This window comes from Caloenas nicobarica, chromosome 11 (genome assembly GCF_036013445.1).
Source record: "Caloenas nicobarica isolate bCalNic1 chromosome 11, bCalNic1.hap1, whole genome shotgun sequence".
Lineage (NCBI taxonomy): Eukaryota > Metazoa > Chordata > Aves > Columbiformes > Columbidae > Caloenas > Caloenas nicobarica.
Genome location: NC_088255.1, coordinates 8,696,534 through 8,721,484, shown reverse-complemented (window position 1 = coordinate 8,721,484; position 24,951 = coordinate 8,696,534). Strand labels below are relative to the sequence as shown.

General features: G+C 35.8%; 1 protein-coding gene across 1 annotated transcript in view; it reads right to left on the bottom strand.

Moving 5' to 3' along the window:
• The window catches only part of CACNA2D3 (calcium voltage-gated channel auxiliary subunit alpha2delta 3), a 437,844-nt gene that overhangs the window by 214,342 nt on the left and 198,551 nt on the right, over positions 1-24,951 (bottom strand). The window contains exons 9-10 of the mRNA XM_065642557.1: positions 18,587-18,661; positions 4,007-4,096 (exon numbers count right to left, since the gene is read on the bottom strand). Coding sequence (XP_065498629.1) covers positions 4,007-4,096; positions 18,587-18,661 — 165 coding nt within the window. The remainder of the gene's footprint in view (positions 1-4,006; positions 4,097-18,586; positions 18,662-24,951) is intronic.

Sequence of the window (24,951 nt, the reverse complement as noted above, 5' to 3'; positions counted from 1 at the left end):
GTGGTGGTGGGTCCCAGCAGTGCTCTGTCCTCTCTTCTTCTGCCTTCACGTTTCTATATCTGAGTAATCACATCCACCAATATCATTCCACAATCATTTACACTATCTGCAGCTCTCCTGCACATCACTTTCCTTTTGATCAAACAGAAACCTCAGCAACCAGTAATAGAGACACGTTACTTCAAAGGAAACTAAGGTGGGTTTACGGAATTATTAATAGCTATATTCTGGTCACTGCCTGTGTGAAAACTCTTCATCTGTGATAACTGCAAGGCAGTCTGTCCTTAAAATTCTTCAGTCATGACAGTTTTTCCGGTCTTAACCAGACCCAGAATTATTAAAGTGGGATTCCTTCACTAGTATGATGTTAGATCGAATATTCTCTCATAAAGATGAAACTACTTTGTCAAGGGATATATTCTTCATAGGGATACCATATATTGAAAGAAACAAAGTATATTAGAAGGAAAATTAACACAGAGGGAATGCTTTCGTGTATTTATTTTAAAACATTGTTCTGTATGCATCTGCATTATTCTACATAGTTATCTGTTTGAATATTTTGAAGAATGAGATTAAATTCAAATGCTTTGATGAGTAATATCTCCTCATAGTTGTCTAGAAGTTTAATTTTATTGAATAGCAAGAGTGATGAAAGTGTTTTCCATAATAATAACAATGACAAGGGCCTTATGATGAACTACAATTAACTCAGTGATTCATCAGTTAGCAGCAAAAATTTCAATGCATCCTGACACTTACAGCATTTGGTTGTGATTAACAGTCTTTGAAATGTCAGAGAATTTTATTTAATTGGCTATGATTTTTTTCCAAGGTAATCACTGCAAAGACCGCATTTGTCACCAAAAGAGATAATTGCAGTTGTCACATGACATAGTAGGTGCCTAACTACTGTCCCAAGTACTGGTATATTCTTACACTGTAAAATGAACACTGTGTAAACTGATGATTGGAAAGAATTTGGAAGTGGATTTTTATATGTGCTTTTCAAAGACATCAGTAGCAACCATCTTCATGTTTTAACAACCTTGGCAAATACTGGAAGGTAATCGCAAGACACAATTAACCAAGTTTAATTAGTATAACCCCTGAACCATTCTAAAATCCAACCAGAATCCAGAATCTTAACAGACTATTTGTATAAAACAAAGATTTCTCTTTTTTTTCTCCTTTTTTTTTTTTTTCTTCTTTCCCCCTTCTCAGTGTGTTTGTTGTCGTTTTGTGTGTGCGTTTTGTTTTTTTGGTGGTGGTGGGTTGTTTTGGGGTTTTGGTTGGTTGGTTTGGTTTTATTGTTGGGTTGTGAGGTTTTTTTGTGGGTTTTTGGGGAGGTGGTTTTTTTGTTGTGTGGGTTTTTTTAATGTAGATGAGACATCCTTAGCTAACCTATAATGCACAAGAATAGATTGATGGCACATAAAGGTCACATACTATAGACAAAGTGGAAAATGGTTAGCCGTACTCTTTTAAGGAGAGAGATTAAGTAGCTTTTTTTCTGCCCTAGGGTGCTTAATAGAAGCTCCAAGAGACTTTGCTAATAGGCCTGTATATAATGGAAAATATTTTTATGCTGCCAATTCAGGAGGTATATATGTATGAACGCTTCAAGCTAATATACTCCCTTTTATAGTACAAATACAGTCATTACTCCACCTTGAATAGATCTGAACATACATGTAAGCATGATCCATCATAACCTGATAAATCAAAAGACTATCACTCGTCATAGGTTTCATTCAGTACATGGGATGTCAGTTCCCTTCATTCTCAAATCCATCACTTTATTTAATGAGATTTTTATACCACAGTCATCATTATAACTTCAGTTGGCTCACAGATTGTAAAAAAAAAACAAAACAAAAAAAATCTCATCTCACATCTTCTTGGTCACTGTTTGTATTTTTTTTGTCAGTTTACACAGATTTAGAAGACCAGTATAGAACACTTCTTATATTGAGGCTGGTTGCTATTTACTCTTGTCTGTTTCCTAAGACTATATTCAGTGCCCATAATGGGGTTCTTAATAAAGAAAACAAGGAGGATGTGGAAAAGGAAAGGGATCACAAGGAGGGGAAAAAAAATAATACGCTTGTTGTATTTATGACCAAAATATTTATTTGCAGAACAACTCTGCTAAATGTGAGTGACAAGGATAAAGTTTTGAAAAAATATCAGTTGGCATAGCTCAATCTTTACTTGATCTTCTGTTAATTCATGAGCTGTGACTAGTTTGTCTGTATTCTTAAAATCCAATCAGGGTTACTTAGGATACATAATAATTCTAAAGGTATGTGATTTTTAATAGATAGGATCTATTAAGGCTAGATAAGCTGAAAAATAGATGGCGTGGGAAATGTTAAGCAAAGAGAAACTAAACTGTCTTCACAACATGAAGAAAACTCAAATAAGAATGTGCCTCGATTGCCTCTGTATTAAAAGTAAAAATGCACAATAAAAATGTTTTTCCAGCTTTCTTTACTAATCCTTACTGAGCTTAGTTGTAGCATAGCAAGTTTACTGAATTTAGTTTTTGTGAGACAGAAATTAAGCCCCTGTAACTCTTACACTGAAAGAAATGTGTCTCAGTTTAAAGGAGTAACACTGTGGTTTTTAAAACGGTGCCTCTTTTCAGAGCCATACTCTGACCAGAGAGGGAGGGTGAATGAATTTCTAATGAATATATCCCAGTCAACACTCCAAGGCATTGTTCAAACCCAGAATGATAAAGCAAGCTAGTTCTGGATCTGAACTCTCAGGCAGCAAGACAGGGGGTCTAAGTTGTCTGCCCTACACAGAGGCTCCTCTGTAATACACACCTACAGATCACACTAATAGCAGTTATTTGGAGCCCACAGAGTTTATAGTTTTCTTGGAAACTGGCTATCATGGAAGGATGTCAGGAGGCCAGAACTCACTGAGAAGAGATACCCTGAATATGGAATAGAAGATCAAGTAATTTGAAGAAGGCATTGATTTGTTTATTTTTTAAAGCTTGTCTCTAAATATTGTAAATATCTTCTTTAAAGCTGATATATATGTATATATACACACATATATTTACTTATCTGCATATGAAGTGTGATTATCTCTCAAGGACAAGCTGTTCTTAGAAGGAAACACAGAGTGGATTTACTTGGAAGTATCCACTACTAACATTAACATTATACAATTTAACTACCACCAGCTGGACTGCCACCATGATAATCATATCAGAAGAGATTAATCTCTATCATAGACAAATCAGAATGCCTGAATACACATGGAACTACATTTTCATCATACCATCTGATATTTAGTCAAAGAAACTGATCATCTAAAAAAACAGAGTCCATACATTTCAACCCAATAATTTGGGCACCAAAATCACTATCTGGCATTTGAATCGCATTGCAATTTCCTTTTTTTGTTGCTTTCGAAAAGTAATCTTGTTTGAAAAACAGCTACTGAAATAAACCTTATTTAATGTACACCTGTAGGTGTAGGTATATACTGCATATAGGGACACAAAATACATTAGTATAATATATATGCATATTAAAATGTAAGTTTGTTTACATCTTTCAACACATATAGATTATATACAATTCATACAATCATAGCATTTCCCAAGTCGGAAGGAACCCACAAAGATCATCAAGTCCAACTCCTGTCCCTGCATATGACAACCCCACAGTTCACACCGTGTGTCTGAGGCCGTTGTCCAGTCTCTCCTTGAACACTGTCAGGTTGGGGCCGGGACACCTCCCTGGGGAGCCTGTTCCAGTGCCCAGCACCCTCTGGGTGAAGAACCTTTTCCTAACGTCCAACCTGAACCTCCCCTGGCACATCTTCCTGCCATTCCCTCGGGTCCAAAATTCATGTTCTATAGATAATATTTTAATGTCATTACATTTCTGAGTGAGTTCTAATTTATTATCCTAAAATTGACAGTAATTGCTAAATTGCAAGCAAGGTGTCAGCAGTGGAAATCTGAAAAACATTAACTTACTTCATTGAGCATGTTAAAAGCTTCATTTAAAGCAATGTCCAGCATTCCAATTCCTTTTGCAAAAAGTTTGTCAAGGTGTTCCCTGAAATGCTAAAACACAAACGAGAAGGTTTTATTTGTCAGTATATTGTTATGACATACATGCTGATACTAAGGATTTCTGAGTTCTTCTTTAGACCTACTTCTTAAGCTTAAATGACTGATTCATAAACGCTAATTCATAAACGAAAGTAATTCCCAATTAATCCTCTTTTACTCTTGAAGTAACACTAAACCAAGGATGTGTTAGAACAATAATAATGCAAAGGTAACAGAAGATATGGTTTTTGGCTCGTTATTAAATAATTTTACTTCAGTTGTTTTCTGTTTGTCGCTTTTTGGTTTGTTTGGTTTTGTTTGTTTTGTTTGCTATTTAGGGATATCCATATTTTCACTTACTATAGCAATGTTTACATTATAACTATTCAGTTTCTAGATTTTTGGGATCTGCTACTTATTAAAAATAATTCTTTCTGAAATTCAGCTTTGAGATTCTATTTTTTGTTACAATATCTTCCTGAAAAGATGGCAGACCCTAATCATTAGGGCACTGCAGTTTAAATGTAGTTTATCAATATCAAGATAACATTCAGATTGACAAAGAACTACTCAAGAAGACAGACAAGGCTAACCACTTTCTAGCCACATGTGTATTGTGTGGCACACTTAAACTAAAACCCAATTTTTGCAGTTCTAAATAGTCATCAATTATGCACTGCCATACTTATTGGCCACGAATATCAGTAAAATTTTATAACAAGCAGTTCTTAGAGATTGACAGGTCAGAATTCATCCTATGTTTTCCTCTTTCTAAACATGTTATTTCTCCAGATATGTCACAAGTTTGACAAATTTCATGAGGTTTGCACTCAACAAAAAATAGGCCTACTATATAATATGCAAATTACATTGTAACCTTTTTAGAGAAAATGTAAGCTATGAAGTACTAATTAGCACATTTTCAAAACAACATTAGCACTACTTTCTGAAAAGAAAGTTTTCAGAGAAAAACAAATTCTCTTAGGTTTATAAGAAGAAACAATATATCATTAAATACAGTATCATGAACCATGCTATCTTAAAGGGAGATTCTATGCAACATCAACAAACAAGTGCTTCAGTGCCCCGATTTTCTATGATGGAAACTTTTTTTGTTTTAAATTTCATAAAATAAGAAGATTTCACAGCAGTATACTGAAAGGCAGAGAACTTCCTATTTCATTATTGAATTTCACTAAATTGAGGCAGGAAAATTTACACCCTAGCCTCTAGGCAACTCTGAAGCCACCAAAAAGGGCTGCTTTTTCAAAACAATTACTTCACAGTGACCTAGTAAATGTGGTTCATTGCAGCTCAGTACTTTGAACAGTCAAAAGGCACAGGCTTGTTGGCCAAAATAAGCAGGAATAGCATAAATGCCCATACAGCTACACTGCAAATTGGTTCTTTTTTTCCCCAATTTAAACATAGCTAACTGAAGTAATTACTAGTTAGTAACTCCATAGTACTAATAACTTACTAACCTCAGTAGATCAGTACAAGGAAAATGTTTATTTATCAGTCCATTGGTCTTAAAGCATTGTTATAGGCAAGAAAAACAAATCAAACTAATTATCTTTGTAGAATTAAAATAATACTGTCCCTTGAATTGTGCCTTTCATATTTTTTACAAGTAATAATAAATATAAGAATGAATACAATGAATACAAAATAAATCCATCAACCACTTGTTATTCTGTATGCAACTTGTCATTTCACAGTATCTCTGAAATGTAGGTCCAAGTTGATCGAAAGGCACATCAGCGTATTCTTAATTTCAACTAAAGTGTCCTGAAAATTGAGAGTGGCAATGGAAAGCCGGCAGATTCCCAGACAAGGGCGACTTCAACTGTCAGCAGCACAACACAGTGTGTTTTCTGTACTGTTTTGCAAAACACAAAAACTGACCAACAATCAGAGATTACTGACTTTAATACTCAGGGTGACCTGAATACACATGGCCATATACAAAAAGATTTACGATAGCACAGGACTGTTACATTCACTAAAGCTATTCAGAAACTCAGAAAATACATCCATTTTTCAAGAAGTACGTTAAGTTCATGTGAATTTAATATTGTTCATTGGAATTCTAAAATATATCACATTTATAAAATTCTCCCAGAAACATCTTAACAAAAACAGTTTTACATATAGCCAATATTTTTAAACAGAAAGTGCTGTTAAAAGTTTAAAAATATGGAAAATAGCTTCCTATTGTTTAATCAAAAACAATTTTGTAACATCAAAGTTATAGGTTAACTAGATGTTTTAAAGATGCTGAAGCAGCCCTATGCTGACAGCCCATCTCTCCCAGATACATGGAACTAGGGTTAGTTTACAGTTACCACAGCTGCTTCCCTGCTAACACAGGGGATTCACCCTGAAACAAAGGAGTTATCTGAAAACTGATGAAGCTAAAATTTTTGTTTTGGAAATAAGTTACTAATCTTACCTTTTCATAAATCAGGTATGTTAAAATAAATACATTACTGCTTCATAATTAGAGTTATTTTGGCATTAAAAAAAACCACACTAATTTATAAAAAAAAAATCTCTGAACAATTAAGAAACAAGTACTGTGGATTTTTTATTACAGTGCATATACATTATCAAGTATGAACATACAGTATAAACATATTATCCAAAATTACTAGTGAACAGTATAATGTCTAGTCTATAATTCATTTCACATGATCTGTCAGAACAAATATTTTCTTTTGCCATAGCACTATATATATACACACAGATTCTGAAAAATACACTGTTGAGATATGAAGAAATACAATAGTGACACTTTGATATAAAAATAGTAAAAATGTTAAAAATCTATTTCATGCACTATGAATTCTAACAAATCAATATTTCTTGCCTACAGGCTTCAGAGCAAACAGATGCTACAAGGTGATTCTGCAAAAGGATTAAATAACTAAAATGCACCTGTGGTTTGGGTTTGGTCTTTGTTTGACTGGAAGGAGTTTATAGTGGGGGGTTTTATTTGCTTTTTTTAAGCCAACTCTATTCTCTTTGGTTTTTTGAAAATTCAGTACTCTGTATGTCAACTGGAAAAATCACGCCACAAAATGCAAATTTTCATTTCACTGTTTCCCTTCTAATCATACCAGATGCCCTGGATGTGTGGCATTAATTGGATCCATGCAAAAATAAATCATGTTTCATTTTACAGGCAGAACAAAGAATAGCTTCCTCAGATTGTCCGCTCTGCATCTAGCTGATGCTGTTTATTATTAGACAACCACAATGTACAGTTGTCCTTTCAAAGAGGCTTTTTTTTACCCTCTTAAAGAGTGCTACCTTAGTCTGACTTCAGAGGGCACACTATTGACACAACTATTATCTGTCATGCTGTTGTTCTAAGGAAAATGTATTAGAAAAAAATCCAAATCTCCAAACACTCATTTTTTCCTATTGCACATGTCCAGTCAGTACTGCATGCCCTGCCGGTCATGCTACAGTGCCCTCTTTATTACTGGAAAAAGGCATTTTTACAAGCATTGTATCCTTTTTGTATGACAAAACCAAAGCTTCAATAAGTACACCTCTCAAAATTTCTATACGGCCTGCCAACACGTGTCTCAAACTGCCACTCCATCATTTTGTCCCTTACGAAAGCACTACAAAGCAGAAAAGTACATTTCAAGCCTAGTAGTACTGAAAAAATGTCAGGGCATGACATTAACCACTGGAAAAAAAAAAAAAAAAAAAAAAAAAAATCAATCAAACAGCTCAATTCCACTTTCCATAACTTTGAGAAACCAGATGCCAGAAGGAGGAGTCCCCAACTCTTAATGATTCAAAAAGCATCTTTTAATATTTTCATCTTAAACAGCTCTTTTTAGTAATAAACTGCACAAAAAATAATGCCAGTTCTTTTCAGCTTCTCTTCACTGTCCTGCTGGAGCCCCGGTAGACTAATACCTGAATTTCCTAGAGTTTGAATTAGATATCTGTCCAACTCCATGCACAGACATTCACATGCAACTGTATGCCTAATTTCCAGCTGCAATTACCGACGTGTAATATCTAATTGTGAACTCAAATACCTAATTGACATGCATAATCTTGGTAATTCTGAATGCAAATTAGGCACACAATTATGACAATCAGACTCTGATGTCTGATTACAAAATTATAGGGCCAGAGCTCAACAGGAGAAGTCGTGTCTTATGACAGTGAGGAAGCATAGATGTGTTCAGCTGCGGAGGTATCAATGATCCATTTAGAAGTGACTGAAACACACGAGCTGAGGAGTATGAGGATACAAATCCAGTTGCGCATGTCAGCCAGGAGAAGGTCTTTGATACATCAGCAATGTTACACTTGGTCTTGTACCCTTGCATGCTGCTGGTTTTGTCTGTTTATAAACCCTATCCACTGGCAAAAAGCAGAAAAGTCCCAATGATCCTAACATCTGAGAACAGACCACCTATGCAAATCGAAAAAGTTCTCTCTTTACAAACTGTGTGAACTTTGTTAGGACCCTCTAAGTCAGAAACAAACCAACAAATATATTTGATGGACCCAGAATCGGGAAATAGCTTCTTGTCCTAGGAATAGTTACAAACATGCCTATTTGAAGAACAATGGGGTACACTGACACTGTTTATCCAAAGAGGAAAAATAATATTCACAAGCCCATCTCTGCTTAAAAATCAGGTGACCCAATTTGACTTGGACTATTTCAAAACTAAAATGAGGAGGAACATAGAAAGATTTTAATAGTCTTCATATTCTATGCTTCATGGAGTGGTTAAAGAGAATATTAAAATCACACCACTGTTGCATATGACTGCTATAATTGGTTATAAATTTATCCTCTTGTTCATTTATCATGATTGAACTTGGAGTTTCTCTTATAATAAGTCTATTGAAAGCAGTTTTTGGTATACCCAGGTGTATTCACCTTTTCCAGCCTCACAGCTCAATCAGCAATTGTAGGGATTTTGGACCATATGCGGTTAGATAAATGCATGAAATTTTCAGTCTTCAGCGATTAGGGTAATATTGTCTGGCAAATATGACAGCAAGTCATATTTCAGTTACTTCTTTTTTCAATTTCCTTCTTTTGATTTATTAGGGTTTAATACTTAATAAACTTAAATAATTCTAGTTAAGTAATTTATTTCAACAAATCCATGCTTCAGAGATGACATGTATGATTTTGCAAAGATTCAAAGCACTTTTTCATGATTTGGAACATAGAAGAATTTAGGGAAGTAGAGGGGGCGATCTGAACGCAGGTGACAATCTGATGCTCCTTTCCTAATTTCTGGTCATTGCAGGCAATTTAAAATCTCTTTTGAGATGACAGCCAGAAAACTGTGGAAACTGAATTTTTCCTTCATAGTACAAGCTCCCAACTTTGTAGGCAAAATGACACACTTGTTTATCTAGTCCATAGTAAAGCTGAATAATAATTTATTGATTTGGAGACAATTCTGAAGAAATTCTGGGATGTCTCATTTTATAGATCTCTTATCTCACAGGCTGTTCTAATGGCTTCCCAAGGTTTACTTTCTGAGGTTATAAAAGCCGACTGGTATCTATCATCACAACAAAATGACAAATTTTTACCTTCTCGAAGTGAACAGAACCTGATCACACTCCTAAAAAGTGAGACCCCTGTGTCTGCGCTACAGTCAGGGAAATTTTTTGGCCTCCATTATGCTAATATGAGGACACTCTATAACCTTCAAGGTTTTACCTTTTTTAAACAAGAAAAAGAAGAAAAAAAGTACAGCCATCTTCATTGGAGATCTGGGAACAAACACATCTGAAAGCAAGTAATGATACAATATAGCAGAGAACTGAGTTCCAGTTCCCAAACGCCAGGTAAGTGCCATAACAACAATGCCATCTCAGACATATTAAAAAAAGAACAAAGTTGTTGGCTAATGTAAACTCTGAAGTCTGGCATCCATATTTTTGTGTAACTTCTTTGGCCAAGGCAAACGTGCAGAATTTCAGTGATGGATTTTTCCATAGCATCATGACAAAGTTCACTGCAACAGTTGCATGCTTGGCTCGAGTTTTAATTGGCACACAGTCTACAAGACTTCACAGGCTGGTTTAATGCATCTTAACATGAGGACACCACCTAAAGCCTCACGAATAGAGATACACCACCCAATAAGTTCAGCTTGCTATGGCTTATAGCAGATCCTTTTTCTGGAAGACCTGAAAACCTGTTTGCCTTTATATCATATTTCTCTACCATTGACAAGATGTAAGTACACTGGCAGTGAGTTTACTGGTGTAAAATTCTGTCTAAATCAAGCCTTCATCTCTTATCTCTTATCTTCCTACTTAACTAGCTAAACCAGCTTCTTAGCTTCTTTTTTCTCCTTTTTTTTTTTCTTTTTTTTCCCTTTTTTTTTTTTTTTTTAAATTTTAGGGCTTCTGAATCAGTTATGTCTGACTTCCCATTCACACAAAGTTTTCGGCATCTTTATTACAATGAGCAAAGTTTTTATTTCATTCTTGTTAAGGCAATATGCTACACAGTAGTCTCAGTACTCTGTACAGATACATTTTAATACATTTGACTTGTGATTACCAAAAAATAAGGTACCATTTATGATGAGCAGGAGTACCGAAATTACATGAGGTTACAGCACCATGGATTTAAGCCTAAGCATACATGAATAAAGCAGTTTCCACTGATTCCAAAGAGGAAAGTTACAGTTCACAACTGATAGATGCAGCAGAGTTTGTACAGTTACACTGCAAAACTCTGATATTTGCTATCAATTTTCTGAGGAGGGTGAGCTTCCTACAGAAAATCATTGTTAATGTGTTCAACATTCCAGATTTCTCTGTCAGTTTTAGGGCAAAGTCTTTGCTACTTATAGTATAGCATCATCTATGCATGCTGTAACTCCAAACATTCCTGAGAAATACTTGGCAAAGATTTATCAGATTTGTGAGGATGAACTACATCAGCATATATCAGCTAAAAAAAAAAAAAAAAAAGGCATATGTGTGATGTGAGAGAGTGATGTTCACTGATGTGTCACAGGGAAGTTTACCCACATGTACTAACAGCTGATAAATATGCGTTCACATCTGCAAAATACACTTAAGCATCATTCCATCTAAAGTCCATAGCCAGGACGATTACAGGTTAGCTTCCTGGTGATGATTATCTAACCGCTTGTGTTCCCCAACACGTTGTGTTGGTAGACTGGATTTTTTTCAGTAAAGCAACGTTGAAAACAATGCTGAAAAAAGATCTCAAGATTCAATATACTCAGATTAAAAACAAATTCTTGCTAAGTAAATTAGTTGCCTGGAGCTGCAATAGAAACCTTCAGACCAAATTTCAGTGGTCTGGGGCTAGCTGAAAGCTTGGGGGTCTATAATGGCTAGCCAGTTAAAATGAAAATATATATTTCAGTGAGACTGCATTTTTTTTTCTTTAAAAAACAGCCAAGCAATGCAATCAGCCATCTTTTTTGGAGATCTGACAGAGATCGATAAATATACACCTAAGTAATTTGCTTAAATAAAATTCAATATGCTAAATTTATATTTACCAACCTCTTATTGGCAATTTCACTCATCTTCATTGCTGAATCAGTTTTCTGGTTATTTGATTTCTGGTAATTGCATACAAAAATAAAAGCTCATTGGAAGTTATACACTATATCTCTCTATTTTTGTCATTCTAATTTAGACAGAGGTAAGTTCTTGATTTAGTTTGGACTTGCAGTGCCTATCTGTGCATCTAGAAGATGATATATTTCATCTGGAAACATTTACAGAGAAATGTCTTCAACCCATATATAGTACATTAAAACAACATATAAAAGAGGAATGTATATTGTAATATTGTTACTTTAAATCTGGAGTTATATTAAATCAGATTGTCATCCGAATCCTTTGGGGTAGGTAAATTGTAACATGGAGTTTCTCAAAGATGAAAACCTCTTGGCCCAAGAAAAGTAGTATTAAAATAGGCAGTTCCACATGTTTGTAATTTGTGGAGAAAGTGCAGACGGTGACAGAATAGTGTCTGAACTATTTCCCACTCTTTTTTAAAGTTGTGTATAGCAAATTGATACACTTCAAGGTAGCAGCTGTTTAATGGTAATGCCAAATTATAAATTAGTCTGGTAAAATTCAAATCTATGTTACACATTTTATATTACTAAACCACATTTAGGATCGCAGATTCATTTCAACCTCATTTAGGCTACCCAATGTAATTATAGATTTAATCTTTGTGATGAACGAAACTTGAAGCAAGTTTTGCAAATTAGGGACAGCTTACAACATCCTGAGAATGTCTCCACATATCCAAACTGAACCTCCAAGGCAGGTGTGTGCCAACACAAAAATGTTATGACAAATGCTAGGCTATGAAAAATTTTAGAAATAAGGGGATGCAACTTGATACCTGCCATATCACCTGTAAATTATAATTACTCTTAAAAAATATTATATTCTCCTATTGTAAAATGAAAGCAGAAACACTATATGTTGGAAGAAGCCTAGTACTGAGACGCCTACTTTGTATCTTGGTAAAACTGCTGGCACATAAATTAACACCAGTCACATCACTCTTCATTGTGGCCTCTCAGTACTTTAAAGGGTCCTATGAGAAAGATGGGGACAGACTTTTTAGCAGGGCCTGTTACGATAGGGCAAGGGGTGATGGTTTTAAACTAAAAGAGGGGAGATTCAGGCCAGACATGAGGAAGACCTTTTTTACAAGGAGAGTGATAAAATACTTGCCCAGAGAGGTGGTGGATGCCCCATCCCTGGAGACATCCCAGGCCAGGCTGGACGGGGCTCTGAGCAACCTGAGCTGGGTGAAGCTGTCCCTGCTCATGGGAGGGGGGGCACTGGATGAGCTTGGAAGGTCCAAACTGTTCTATGATCCTATGATATCTGATGTTGTCTTTTATAAACACATAGGCCAGACTTGATTCAATAATGTTTCTCAAAAGGATTGTTCTGAAGTTGCATCAGACAACTTCACGGTGCAGTTAGATGCTCATTGCTTTGAAAGCTACACTTAACATAAGATTTTACAGAATCAACAATTTTGCTGGGGAAAAAAAACCAACAACCAACCAAACTTTATCAAAACCTGTAGAAATTATTTCTTCCTTGTAGGCTTTTGCCAACAGTAGAAAGTAAAGTTAAATGAAGATTTACAATTCAAGACTGCATTACTTTACTGTTCTTGAAGCTGGCAGGGAACAGGTTTAGATGCTTAGAATCATCACTTCATTCAACGTATCCTCACTCTTTCTTAAAGAAAAGCAGGTTACTTGATCAACATGTTGGAGATTCAGGGCTGAAAGCCTGTTTTCTCCAATCTTCATTCCCTTCCCATAACAAAAATGCATTAATATGTTTAATGCTTAAATGCTTAATTATATTAAAATTATTTGATGTCCTTTAAAAATCTACTGTAATGCACCAGACGTACTTATTAGTGCTTAAATCAAAGAAGGAGTGATCTTCATCAAGTCACTCCCACAGGTATGATGAGGCTTCTAAAACAAACAAACAAACATTCCTGCCTTCACTATGCCAACTGTCATGAAATCTGTGCCAGTCTTCAAAACATGCATTTGGCTAAGTTGAAAGCTGCAAAGGTAAAAGTACTCATGCTATTTTTTCTTTTCTTTTAAACTCCTCTCTTTTCTTAACAAAACAATGCCAGACCTAGAACCTTCATCTAACTTGGGCTCTAATTTCATATAAATGAACAAATAAACCTAGCTTGTCACCCCTTACTAAAATAGCTGTGAGAAAAGAGATCTAAGATATCAACTACAGAGGCAGGGAAGTAATAACATAAGTAAAGATGCAACCAGAATACAGACTGAACATTATAGAGGAACTAAATACTGCTTCATCAATAAAATGGGTGGTCATTCAAAGAAAAATGGCACTTCCTTGTGCTCTATTCACTTTGTACAGATTTAGTCTAGTGTCAGGCCCACATTCCCACCTGAAAGAGAGAAAAAAGCGGGGGGAGGATAGCAAAATGTGGGCTTTATAATATCTTTCCTGACACTTGGAACAGAAAACCAAGCCACATTACTCAAGGCAGAATGTCACCATAGAGTGGATAAGAGGGTTAACAATGCTTTAAATGCTTTTTCATAATGAGTGCATTTTTTTTCTTCTAGGTAAGTAGTTCCCACACTGTCATCCAGAAAATAACAGTAAGTGGTCTAGAGCCAATGTGTGGAATTAACACTGTGTTTACAATACTGTTTCCCTCCCCACCCACCCCCAAAAAACCCACAAGAGTCACACTGTTTCATTGAGAAAATCTGTAAACCAGACAGCAGATAGCCTTTTTTTTTTTTTTCCTACTCCCCAAGACTAATTGGATTTTCTGAAAGTCTGGTTCTTTGGAAGCCTGTTACATTCTCTGTGCATTATGGAGAATTCCTGCAACCAATACCTGAATGTCAAAAAAGCATGTTCATTTGCTACCCAGAATCCCATTGAACGCTCCTCACCAACACCATTAAGAAACACTCATTTCCCAGGCTGCTATAAGCCCTAAGGCTCAAGTAGTTTCCTGTATCCTACCAAAATAAAATTCCTCATGCTCCATTCCCTGAAGATGCTCCCAGGTTTCATCTTACCTAGCCAGGTTGTGCATGGGAACAGAACAGGCTCTGGCTGCAGCACACCTGCCAGTGGCAGAAGACTCCTGCGGGCAGCAAATAAACTAGTTTACTTAGGCCTGAGCCTTGGCCAGCCAGGCTGGGCAGGAGGGGGATGAGCCGCGCAGTGTCTGTGCTGGTAGCAGGGAGCAGGGAACTCTCTCAGCAGAAGCAAACACCACACTCTGCTCACCCCAAAAGAGGACCTGATCTCTCCCCAAGTCCAGCCCTGACCCATCTGCACCAAGTCAGTAAAATTTAACCCTATTTCTTCTGCTGAAAAGCTGTTTTGCCCTTTAGCCCACTGAAAATAAGTGCAAGCAATAAATACAGCCTAATCTTCTAGATTTTTCTGTTTCTTTGTTTTGTTAAAATTCAGAGATGAAAGAAAACTTGATTCAAAGACAGACGTTCAGCATGTTTAAGTGATATCCTCAAAGCAGAAAGATTCTATTTGAAAACATCTGAGCCTTCTATTAAGATAGCAAAGTAGTTCTTCAATAAATACTTTCAAGACAAATGTAGACTGGAGTACTGATCTCATGAAAGCAATTTTTATTTGGAGTTATTGAAACAGCTGCTTTCCTCATGAGATAAAAAGCTCCAGACAAACATCTCAAAGTAATTTCTTATCTCTGCTTTTAAGTACTGTATTTATTTGCTACATGTGATGTCAGATGAACCTAGAAAGATGCAGTTAGCAAGAACTGGGGTGTGTGTCTATGTATGTTGGGGGGAGATTTGGGTTTTTTTTAAGGATCATTCACTGGGAGTTTTTAATGTTGGCACTCATGTATTAAGGGTTATATAGTAAGGTGAGGTATATATGTAGCAATATAAAAGAGTGATACAGTGAACAGTTAAAAATTCAGTCCCTACGATCATCAGCAATGTACATCTCTTCTTTCCAAATACAGGAAAAGTATAGCAATATGAAATACTATTACAGCAATTTCTAATTGTTTTTGTTTAAAGTTAGCTAGCTAAAGAAAAAACAACATTCCAACATATTTTTTAATGCTTGCATTTATTTTGGTGCTAATAGGGCTTATATTGATAGTGACAGATGTGGTCATCCCTGTTCCCATTCAATTGAGAATATTTGGCATTAAAAGACAAAATATAAATTTCTAGAAGCAATATATAGTTACATCTTGAGACCTATGTTGGGGTCCCAAAAATCAGGTATGTGTATACACATATAAACTGAAGCAACAGCATATATTTTAAAACACTGTCTGTCAACTGCCTGCTCTACATTGCCAATACAGTAACTTAAAATTATATGTTGATAATGGCTGTTTGAAAAAACACGATAGTGTTTGTCATAATATTTTTCTTGTTTCTGTTTGATCATTTAATAAACAAAAGGCTATTATTACCACTGAACACGCAAAAGACTATTTACCTAGTAAGACTAGTTGAGGAAATGTAATTTCATCTACTTCAATCTGATATTAACAATGGACACTTGACATTTACTCCAAAAAACACTATGAGAGAAGCCTGGTGTATCTGTCAGATTCACTGAAATGAAACTGAATTCTTATGATGAGTTCCAAAAGACAACTAAATACTCCAACAGCTCTTGACCAGTTTTGGAATGTGAATAGTAACAACGCTGTAAGACATCTTTTTTCTATAGACGTGGCCAAAGGAGTTAATTCAAGAGGAACTTTTCCAGGAAATTAGGTGAGTTTTTTATGAGGCCCCCAGTAAATTTTGCTGTGCTGGTATATTCAAACCACACAGTATCAGGCCTTACAACAATACCAGACAATTCAGAAAGCTGTTTGTAACTGTGAACGCAGAAGCATAATAATTAAATTACTTATTTAGGATTAAGTGGTTGTCCATCTTGACAGTCTTTATACTCTGATCTCTACTTGGGACAGTGGCACTTTTAGGCCTTCCAGTGTTTAAGCAAATAAATTATTACCTTCATTACACAAACTAGGAAAAAAGTAATAACATATCAATTCACAGAAACTAAGAAACAAAGATTGACAAAGTCATGGTATATAAAAATACATGGAACTATTACATGCTAGCTATGTCAAGTCTATTCTCTAGTTCTGGGCTTTGAAGGAAAGAACAGCAACTAACTCACCAATACGAACAACCATAAAAAAGGTCATATTTAGTTATTCTCTGAAATCTCGAATTTATTATTCAATCAATAGGCAAAATAAAGCACAAAATTATTCCAAAATTAAAAAGAAGGAAAAAAAAAGAAAAGCGCTAACCAGCAATTATATTGACGCTTACTCTGGAGAACAAAACATGAAATTGTACTTAGCTATTTTGAATAATTGAGCACTGTTCATAAAATCTGAGCATCATCTGGGTGGTCTAAAAACTTTTTGATCAATTACATTTAAATGAATCTGACATTAAGTACCATATGGGTATATGGTAATCTGCATTTAGATCAGCTGCGGAGTGATGGAAAGGTTAACAGTAGGATTAATTCCAGACAGTACATCTGGGCAATATACTTGAATCTTTAGTCTTAAGTCTAGAACTTGCATGGCTTTCGTATGGCTCATTAGATACACCCATAATGAAGTGCTGTTTTAGAAAACTGCATCACAGTTCACAAACAAGGGCCTACAACACTAAATGATTAGACACAATTCACGTCATTCCACATAGTAACCAAAGGATATTTAGATAAGCTAAAAATCAACAGTAGAGAACATCAAGTACATTAAGGAAGCAGCCCATGAAGAATAATTCCTTTAGAATTTAGGTATTTATGTAGGTAAAATGCAAAGAACTCATCTGAATAACACAATGGAGTAAAGTTCAGAATAATGAGATTAAATTTATTTTGTCTTAGTATACAGAAAAAGACCTAACGCAGACACACAAGTGTACTTTCAGAGCTGCTTCAGGAAAAATTAACTACTGCACTGAATGTTAAGCACGAATCAGTGCTGAGCTGAAATTTGTCTGATTTGCCTTTAGTAAAAAAAAGAGAGAAGTATTGAAAGAAAGATGCAAGGCTGCTGCTGTCTCCAGCCATAAGCAAGACTCAGCATATGTGGAAAAGTCACTTTGAGAAGAGAGGAAGCTTTAGCAGGAAAGAAGTTCTATAATAACACAAGTGGCTTATTTTAACAGGTCTTTCCCTCTACAAGAAGCACAGGACTTTCCAAGTGTCTTATTTCGTAATTTTACACGGCACGAACAATCTTACCTTGCCCTTCTAAGAATTGTGGTGGAGTAATGCTCACACAGAACAACTGCATTTGGATAAGAGACAATAAACTAAACTTCAAGCTCCAAATTCATATTGCATTCTCTCTTCAAATAAAACTTTTGCTGAAATCACTTTTTTTTTTCCCCCCAGAAAATTGCCAGCAGGATGCAATTAATTTGAACACTTTCACAGAACTTTTTTGAATGCATGCATTATTATTTTGACACACCTGTTTGGAATGCTAATTTTTTTTATTCACATAGTATTATATCTGTTTGCATTTGGTTTGAGATTTTTTTTCAATTTTAGCGTTAGTTTGACTGAAGAATACAATCTTTTCCTTGCTAATTTTGGTAGCAGAATGATAGTTCAATTTAAAGCAACTGAAGCATTTTACTTAAAATAATTACTATAATTTATTAACGGTATATTTTTCCATTAAGTTTATTCAATCAAATTCACTTGGAGGTTATTTCTTTTCCTTCCTACTGAGTCACATAAGACTCCTTTGAAATGGCGTAAGGAGAATAATTAATAAATTCTAATAATGGAATGCATTGTACTAGGAAAAGATCATTATAGCACATTTTTATGCACTGCATCCTATCTCTCTGCTATTTTGTTCCTTTCATTCCTTACCTCTTTGTTGGCTCTGTCTGCTTGAACTAATGTTCCATTCAGACATGGCTCTACATAGTGAAGTTCTTCATTATACTATAGAGAGAAATAAAAAGTATGATGAAAATTTAATTAAAAGCTTTGAAAGATACAATTTAATTTAATGATTTAGAGTAACAGTGAAACATGCACATAAAACAAGAACAAAAGGATTCCATTCATTTTTTAAAAGTGTCTGTCGTATTTTTTCTTTTTACATGTTTCTTAATGTTTCAGAGGCTTATACTTTCAAAAAAGAGCATTTAATTGAATGGATGCCAACACTCACGTGGAGTTAATGGGTACTATATACACTAGCTGGCATAAATATCCTTCAAGTTGAAATCCGGATAGTATCAAGAGGTCGTGTTTGATTCACCACAGTCACAACTTCCAATTCTTTGCTACATATAAAAAAGTTCTGACAAATATTTGAGGCATTGGCTAACATTTTGGAAGGTTAATTGTGGAACAACTACACCAAGAAGCCTGTAAGCTTGAATCAATCCTGGACATGTCTGTCAATAGTCAGAATTTCAGTCAACCAGAGTAGCTTATTTTACACTGAATCATGAAGCTGTGACAGATCTTAAAGGAATTATATGCTTATCTTGCAAGGTCTAAGTAAGTGGATAGCCCAGTCCTATCTTCAGAAGCATCTTAAGCAATAAAAGAAAGTCTCATCTGCAGTCAGTAGTAGATCTTGCAGAGTCATGGAGGCTTAAGTCTTGTAAACCTTTCAAAACAGGTCAAATCAACACACAATTGTCTTGAGAAAGTCTACACTTCTGGTAGAGACACACTCCTCTCATTAATATAACGTACTCTAGAAGTTCTCTCAGATCAAACTATAAGGCCTTTGCATTTAGGCTCCAATCAGTTTCACACTTTCATAGGCATTAAATGTATCAGAACAACAAAACAACAAGATACAACACATTAAGTAAAAAATAATCCAGAAAAACATTTCATAAGATTAATATATATGCATCTACTCCCTTCTTCCTGTGCCTCAGTGGGAATAAAAAAAGCCTTAAAACGACTCATTACAGAACGCTGCTTGGACAGGGCTCTCTGTCACTGCCAATTCTCACTGGCTCTGTCTGTCTGTAGCTTCGATTTTTTTTCTACTCTCTTCAATTTAACGTCACTCCTTTCTCTACACATATGTCTACCCACAGACCCCTGCAACCTGGTCCACTGGACACTTGTCATCACTCATTTTAACAGTGCACTGCTCACCACACTCATTAATTACATAATTGCTGTTTGCATAGGGAAAAGTGTTTAATTTGAACTGCATCAAGTTAGTCTTGAGGCATTGTGCTAGACTCAGCCCTCAGCTATAAGGAAACATAAACCTACAGTAACTCCACTTACTATTGCTGGTTGTATAGACTGTTTACATCAGCAGCAACATAGTAATTAGTTGGTTGTATAAAAACAAACAAAAAATTTCCACAATTTCTGCAGCAGATTTGCCCGCTTCCCTAATTATTTCATTCCCATCAATGTTATTCCAATATATGAGAGCCTGTGGACATGTTTACTGCTCCAAAAGTATTACAAAAAACAAGGCAAAGATTTCTGGAATGCTTCAGTGTCACTGGAAATCTCCTGTGTGCATCTCTGTCATAACCATTTATTGATCTGATAAATGATGTACTTTCCCCTGTAGTTTCTTTCTTCAAACTGCTTTCCAATCTTTCTCTGACAGTCACTGCAAACCAATAATGTCAAATCTACACAACTTCTCTTATTATAGGCCAAAGTCAAGACCACATTCCATTTTATTGTAAAAAAATTTTGAAAATCTGTAACAGGCAGAACATACCAGCCCTTATTCTCAAGATTTTTCCTACCTTCACAGTTTTTTTCAGTATGTTCTTTAATCAATACACTTTCCAGTTAGGCATGTTCTTTGCTTTATTTCTGTAGCTGTCATTGGAAACAATATTAACATGCATACTTTTCTTTATATGATACCAAGCACAGCATCTGTAATTGGCAAATGTGCAATAAAATACTAAAGTCTACCTGTGTCCCAGTCATGGTCTCAGTTTCAAACATCTGTATGCAAGCAGACTCAGAATTCCCTAATGCTGTAGTAGTATCACTTTTTTTCCTTCCAGGCTTATCACCACCAGCAAATAGATGAAACAACCTCCTAGTCTATCAGACCTTGCATATAAGTAGCATAATTTTGGTCCATTTGATTTCTATAAGATTTATTTTAATTACTATTCTGAGTTACTCTCTTTACGGGCTGTTCCCACAGACATGTGGTTTGCGTGTCTGCCCACTGCGCCAATCCAGATGGATTGCCAGTAGCCTCCCACAACACCTTTTAACAGGTGTTAACTGTTAATCAGTTGCATGGTATAAATAGTACCCACAGTTCCACAGAGAACACACTTTAAGTCCCCTAGCAGCCCCATTTTAGGGAATCAACCTACTTTAAAAAAGGATGAATAAAAATTTTCATTCTCAGATAAACAGCACAATTACATGGATGGCATGTGGACAAAGCAGTTTCATTGTCACTATCAACATAAAATGTAGATATTCATCCTTCTGAAACCCAGCCAAATCGTGACACTATTTGCATTTGTGGCATCTAATTCACCTTGAGATTATTCCTATTAAAAATATTTTAAGTAATCTGCTATGCATGACAGAAGAAACTGAATTATGTCAAAGTGTGTAAATGAGTATTTTATGTAATGGTGTTCTATGGATAACAAGCATAACCTAGAAGTGTTCTGTTTGTTGGCAGTTCTTCCACTACTGTACCGATACAAATGAAAGCATAGTAGCAAACACCTTTATATAAAAAGGTATAGCAGCTTCTGATGGTTTCAATTCTTACAAGTGTGCATTTTTATGGTCCATTTTAATTTTTATACTCTTTGCTAGTTGTATACATTTTCTTTTTCCTTTTTTAAAAAACTCATATATGAAGAGAGAGAAAAAGTTACCGGATGAAATTATGGCAGTTCCAAAAGAAGCTCCCAAACAGCAAACATCTAAGTCCATGAAAACTGTAGAATTCTGATGCAACACGTGAAGGCATTCAAGTAGTGTTTGCTGCTTAGACTAGCATATCCACTTGATACAACTAGCGTATCCACTTGATAAGATCTTTAGTATAACTATCAGCTTCTAGTAAAATACCCAACTTGTGCTTCACAGAATATATTTGATTTCTTTGTCCTTGTCATAGGGTGTTTTGAAGTGTTATTGGTGATGCCTTTCTTTCAACTGTGCCAAACCTTTAAAGTGGAAAAGGGAAAAACTCCACCCTCACACTTCTCACCACCTTAGCGGCAATTTGAACTCTGTCCTGCAGCTCTTCTATGACATTTAAAATTTTATATTTACTGAAATAGCTTTCTGATCTTGAATCAAAAGGCTGATCAGTAACTGCTGACTTTGCCAGCAACACCCAGTATAGATCTCCTGTTAATTTACCTCAGTGCAAGCCTGTGTTTTGCTTTTCGAGAGTCTTGCATTACACTGTTTTCTGAAATTTCCTGGTCTTGCATAGTCCCATACCCCTATATTCTGGCACATGATGCCTTTGCATGTTCTAGTTGTGAGAGCTGTGATGCAATAGTTGAGAGCGCTAATATCTGCGGAACAGCTGTGAACAGCCTGTGTTTGTAGAAAGAGGGAGGGAGAGAAGTAAAAAACAATTATCTTCCTTTCTGAGCTCCGCTTCTAAAACCTCAGTCTACTTGTCTCTCTTGTGATTTAAACATTTGATGACATTTATTTTTATTATGTTATTTACGTAGTTACATTTATCTGTTTTATTCAAACTATTTTGTCACACTAGTTATTTCTGTGCACAACAGGCATAAAATAAAATGAGTGGGCTAAAATCTGAATCATATAGCTAGTTAGCTGCTTACATACATTGTATAATCAGATACAATTCATATTCTGAAAATGTGACATATAAATGGTTCTAGCACACCTACATAAGTAGTTTACATTTACCTCAGCATTTTTCATATTTATACTTTGTCACATTTAAGCAGTCTGGAGCAAGGTCCACAGAAACAAATTAGATTCAGATTTTGTTGTGCAACAACAGATAAAAGTTTTCACGCAGTATTAGGCAGACTCCGACATACAATACAGCCCTACTCAAGATCCGACAGTCAAGCCGAACCAGAAAAGGAACCAAAGGCATTGGTAGTTCCAAAGGTCCACCAGTATCACTATGTGTGACAAGCGGCACGCGAGCACAGCCCGCTGCTCCGCGCAATCCGACGGAGGGTGGCAATTGGCAGCTTTTCTCTTTGTCTGCTCACACATCAGCCGTACAGAACCTGATCATTCAGGCAAGCTGAAGAAGTTTATCCATAATCTATTCTGTATGAACTAGGACTCCAAAGAAGAGACTACACAGAAACCATTTATAATGGAAAATTCTACATGTTAAAACCAGGGAACTATACTGCTGTGCTTTGAATTAACGAATACGTTTATTCTAATTGATTTTGCTAAAATGGTGTGACTAAAGCACTAAAAGTAATTTAACATTCTTGGCTCAGTTAATATTTTGTTAATTTAATGTAGAGTTTACATTTTTATAAAAGCATTTTAAAAATTTCAGCATTCGGCAAAATTAGTACTCATTTTATGATAATAGTTAATTTAACGCATGACTTAGAATTATACTTCAAAGTGAATTGGAAAAATATGCCTTTTGTCGTGTTGTTGCAGGCACCTCTATTCATGCATCAGTGAACTGACCTCAAATCCTAACACAGGTAGCACAAAATCGCTCTTGTATTTCAACAATTTTTTGCAACAATCATCTAGTCCATCAATTTCAGATAGATTTTGCAATGATCTACCCATAAAAGCTAAAAATATATTTTTTTTAAATTATCCTTTTATGTTTATTCTCTGGAAATACCTGCACTGAATTCTGCTTACTGCCATATACACATATAAAGTTAGAAGTATATTTCATGAAAAATCAAGCGGATATGAAACAACGCAGTTTTTAACTGTTAGTATGTAGTGACCATAATTCCTAGTGCAGTTAATGAGAATCCTAAATGCCTTTTTGTGTGTGGAATACTGGAACATGTATTAATAACAGCTACCTGAAATGCAAATTGAAAAGCTTTTAAAATTTTTGTACAGTGAAATATTGTAAAGGGAGAATAAAAAACTAACAGCTGACCACAAATTTTGCACAAATGCTTTTCAGACTTTACTTTTTTGTCTGCTAAGTTCTGTTTCCTCTTCTTCCACTGACATAAGATACTGATTTTCTCAATGCTCGACTCCTTTCCATCCTTGACCCCCGCTGTCACCACAGAGCCCTGTCTTACACCAGTCCAGCTCGTGGACCTGTTGGAGACACTCCAGAGGAGAGCCATAAAGATGACCAGAGGGCTGAACCACCTCTCCTACAAAGACTCAGAGAGTTGGGGTTGTTCAGCCCGGAGAAGGCTCCAGGGAGACCTTATTGCAGCCCTTCTGTACCTAACGGGGACCCACAAGAAACCCAGAGAGTTTTCACAAGTGCATGTAGTATTGGAACAAAGCATACTGGCTTTAAACTGAAAGAGGGTAGACTTTGATTAGATCTAAAGAAGAAATGCCTCACTGTGAGGCTGGTGAGACAGTGGAACAAGCTGCCCAGAGAAGCTGTAGATGTCCCATCCCTGGAAGCATTCAAGCCCAGCAAAGCGAGGCACTAAGAAAAACTACTAAGCGCAGAGCTGCTGACAGAAACCCGCGCGGGACCCCGACGTCCCGCAGCACCAGGAACAGGGAGGGACCAAAACCGGCAGCGAAGGTCGGGGCTGCCGAGACCAGGGTGCGGGCAGGGAGGGCCCGGACAGAAGGTTTTTTAAGTATTTACACAATATTTCTGCTGTATTACTTAGGCAAAATCATTATTTTGGATTCCAGCTAAGTTTTGTTATGGATGAGCCTTTTGGTTTTCCCACAGTAAAACAACTTCACTTAAAAAAAAAAAAAACACACTTCTTTTTTATTCCTACATCATTCACAGTAACTGTCACAACTACTGATAAACACAGAGATTATACACCAAAAAATGGCTGGTCAAGTATCTTAATAACCACTTACTTGAAACATTCTTTCAACTTACAGAAGTTATTTAGATTATGGTTAATCACAATTTTTTTGAAGGACAGTAAAACTTTTTTTGATACAGTGTGTAAATTAATGTCTTTCTACTACATGAGTTTCTACTAATTATGCAATTATCATGCAAACAGATTAATCTCAAAGATATTCTGAACTAACTGCTTGCTATCTGCTAAAAATACAGTAAGTGCACTTATACTTCAGGC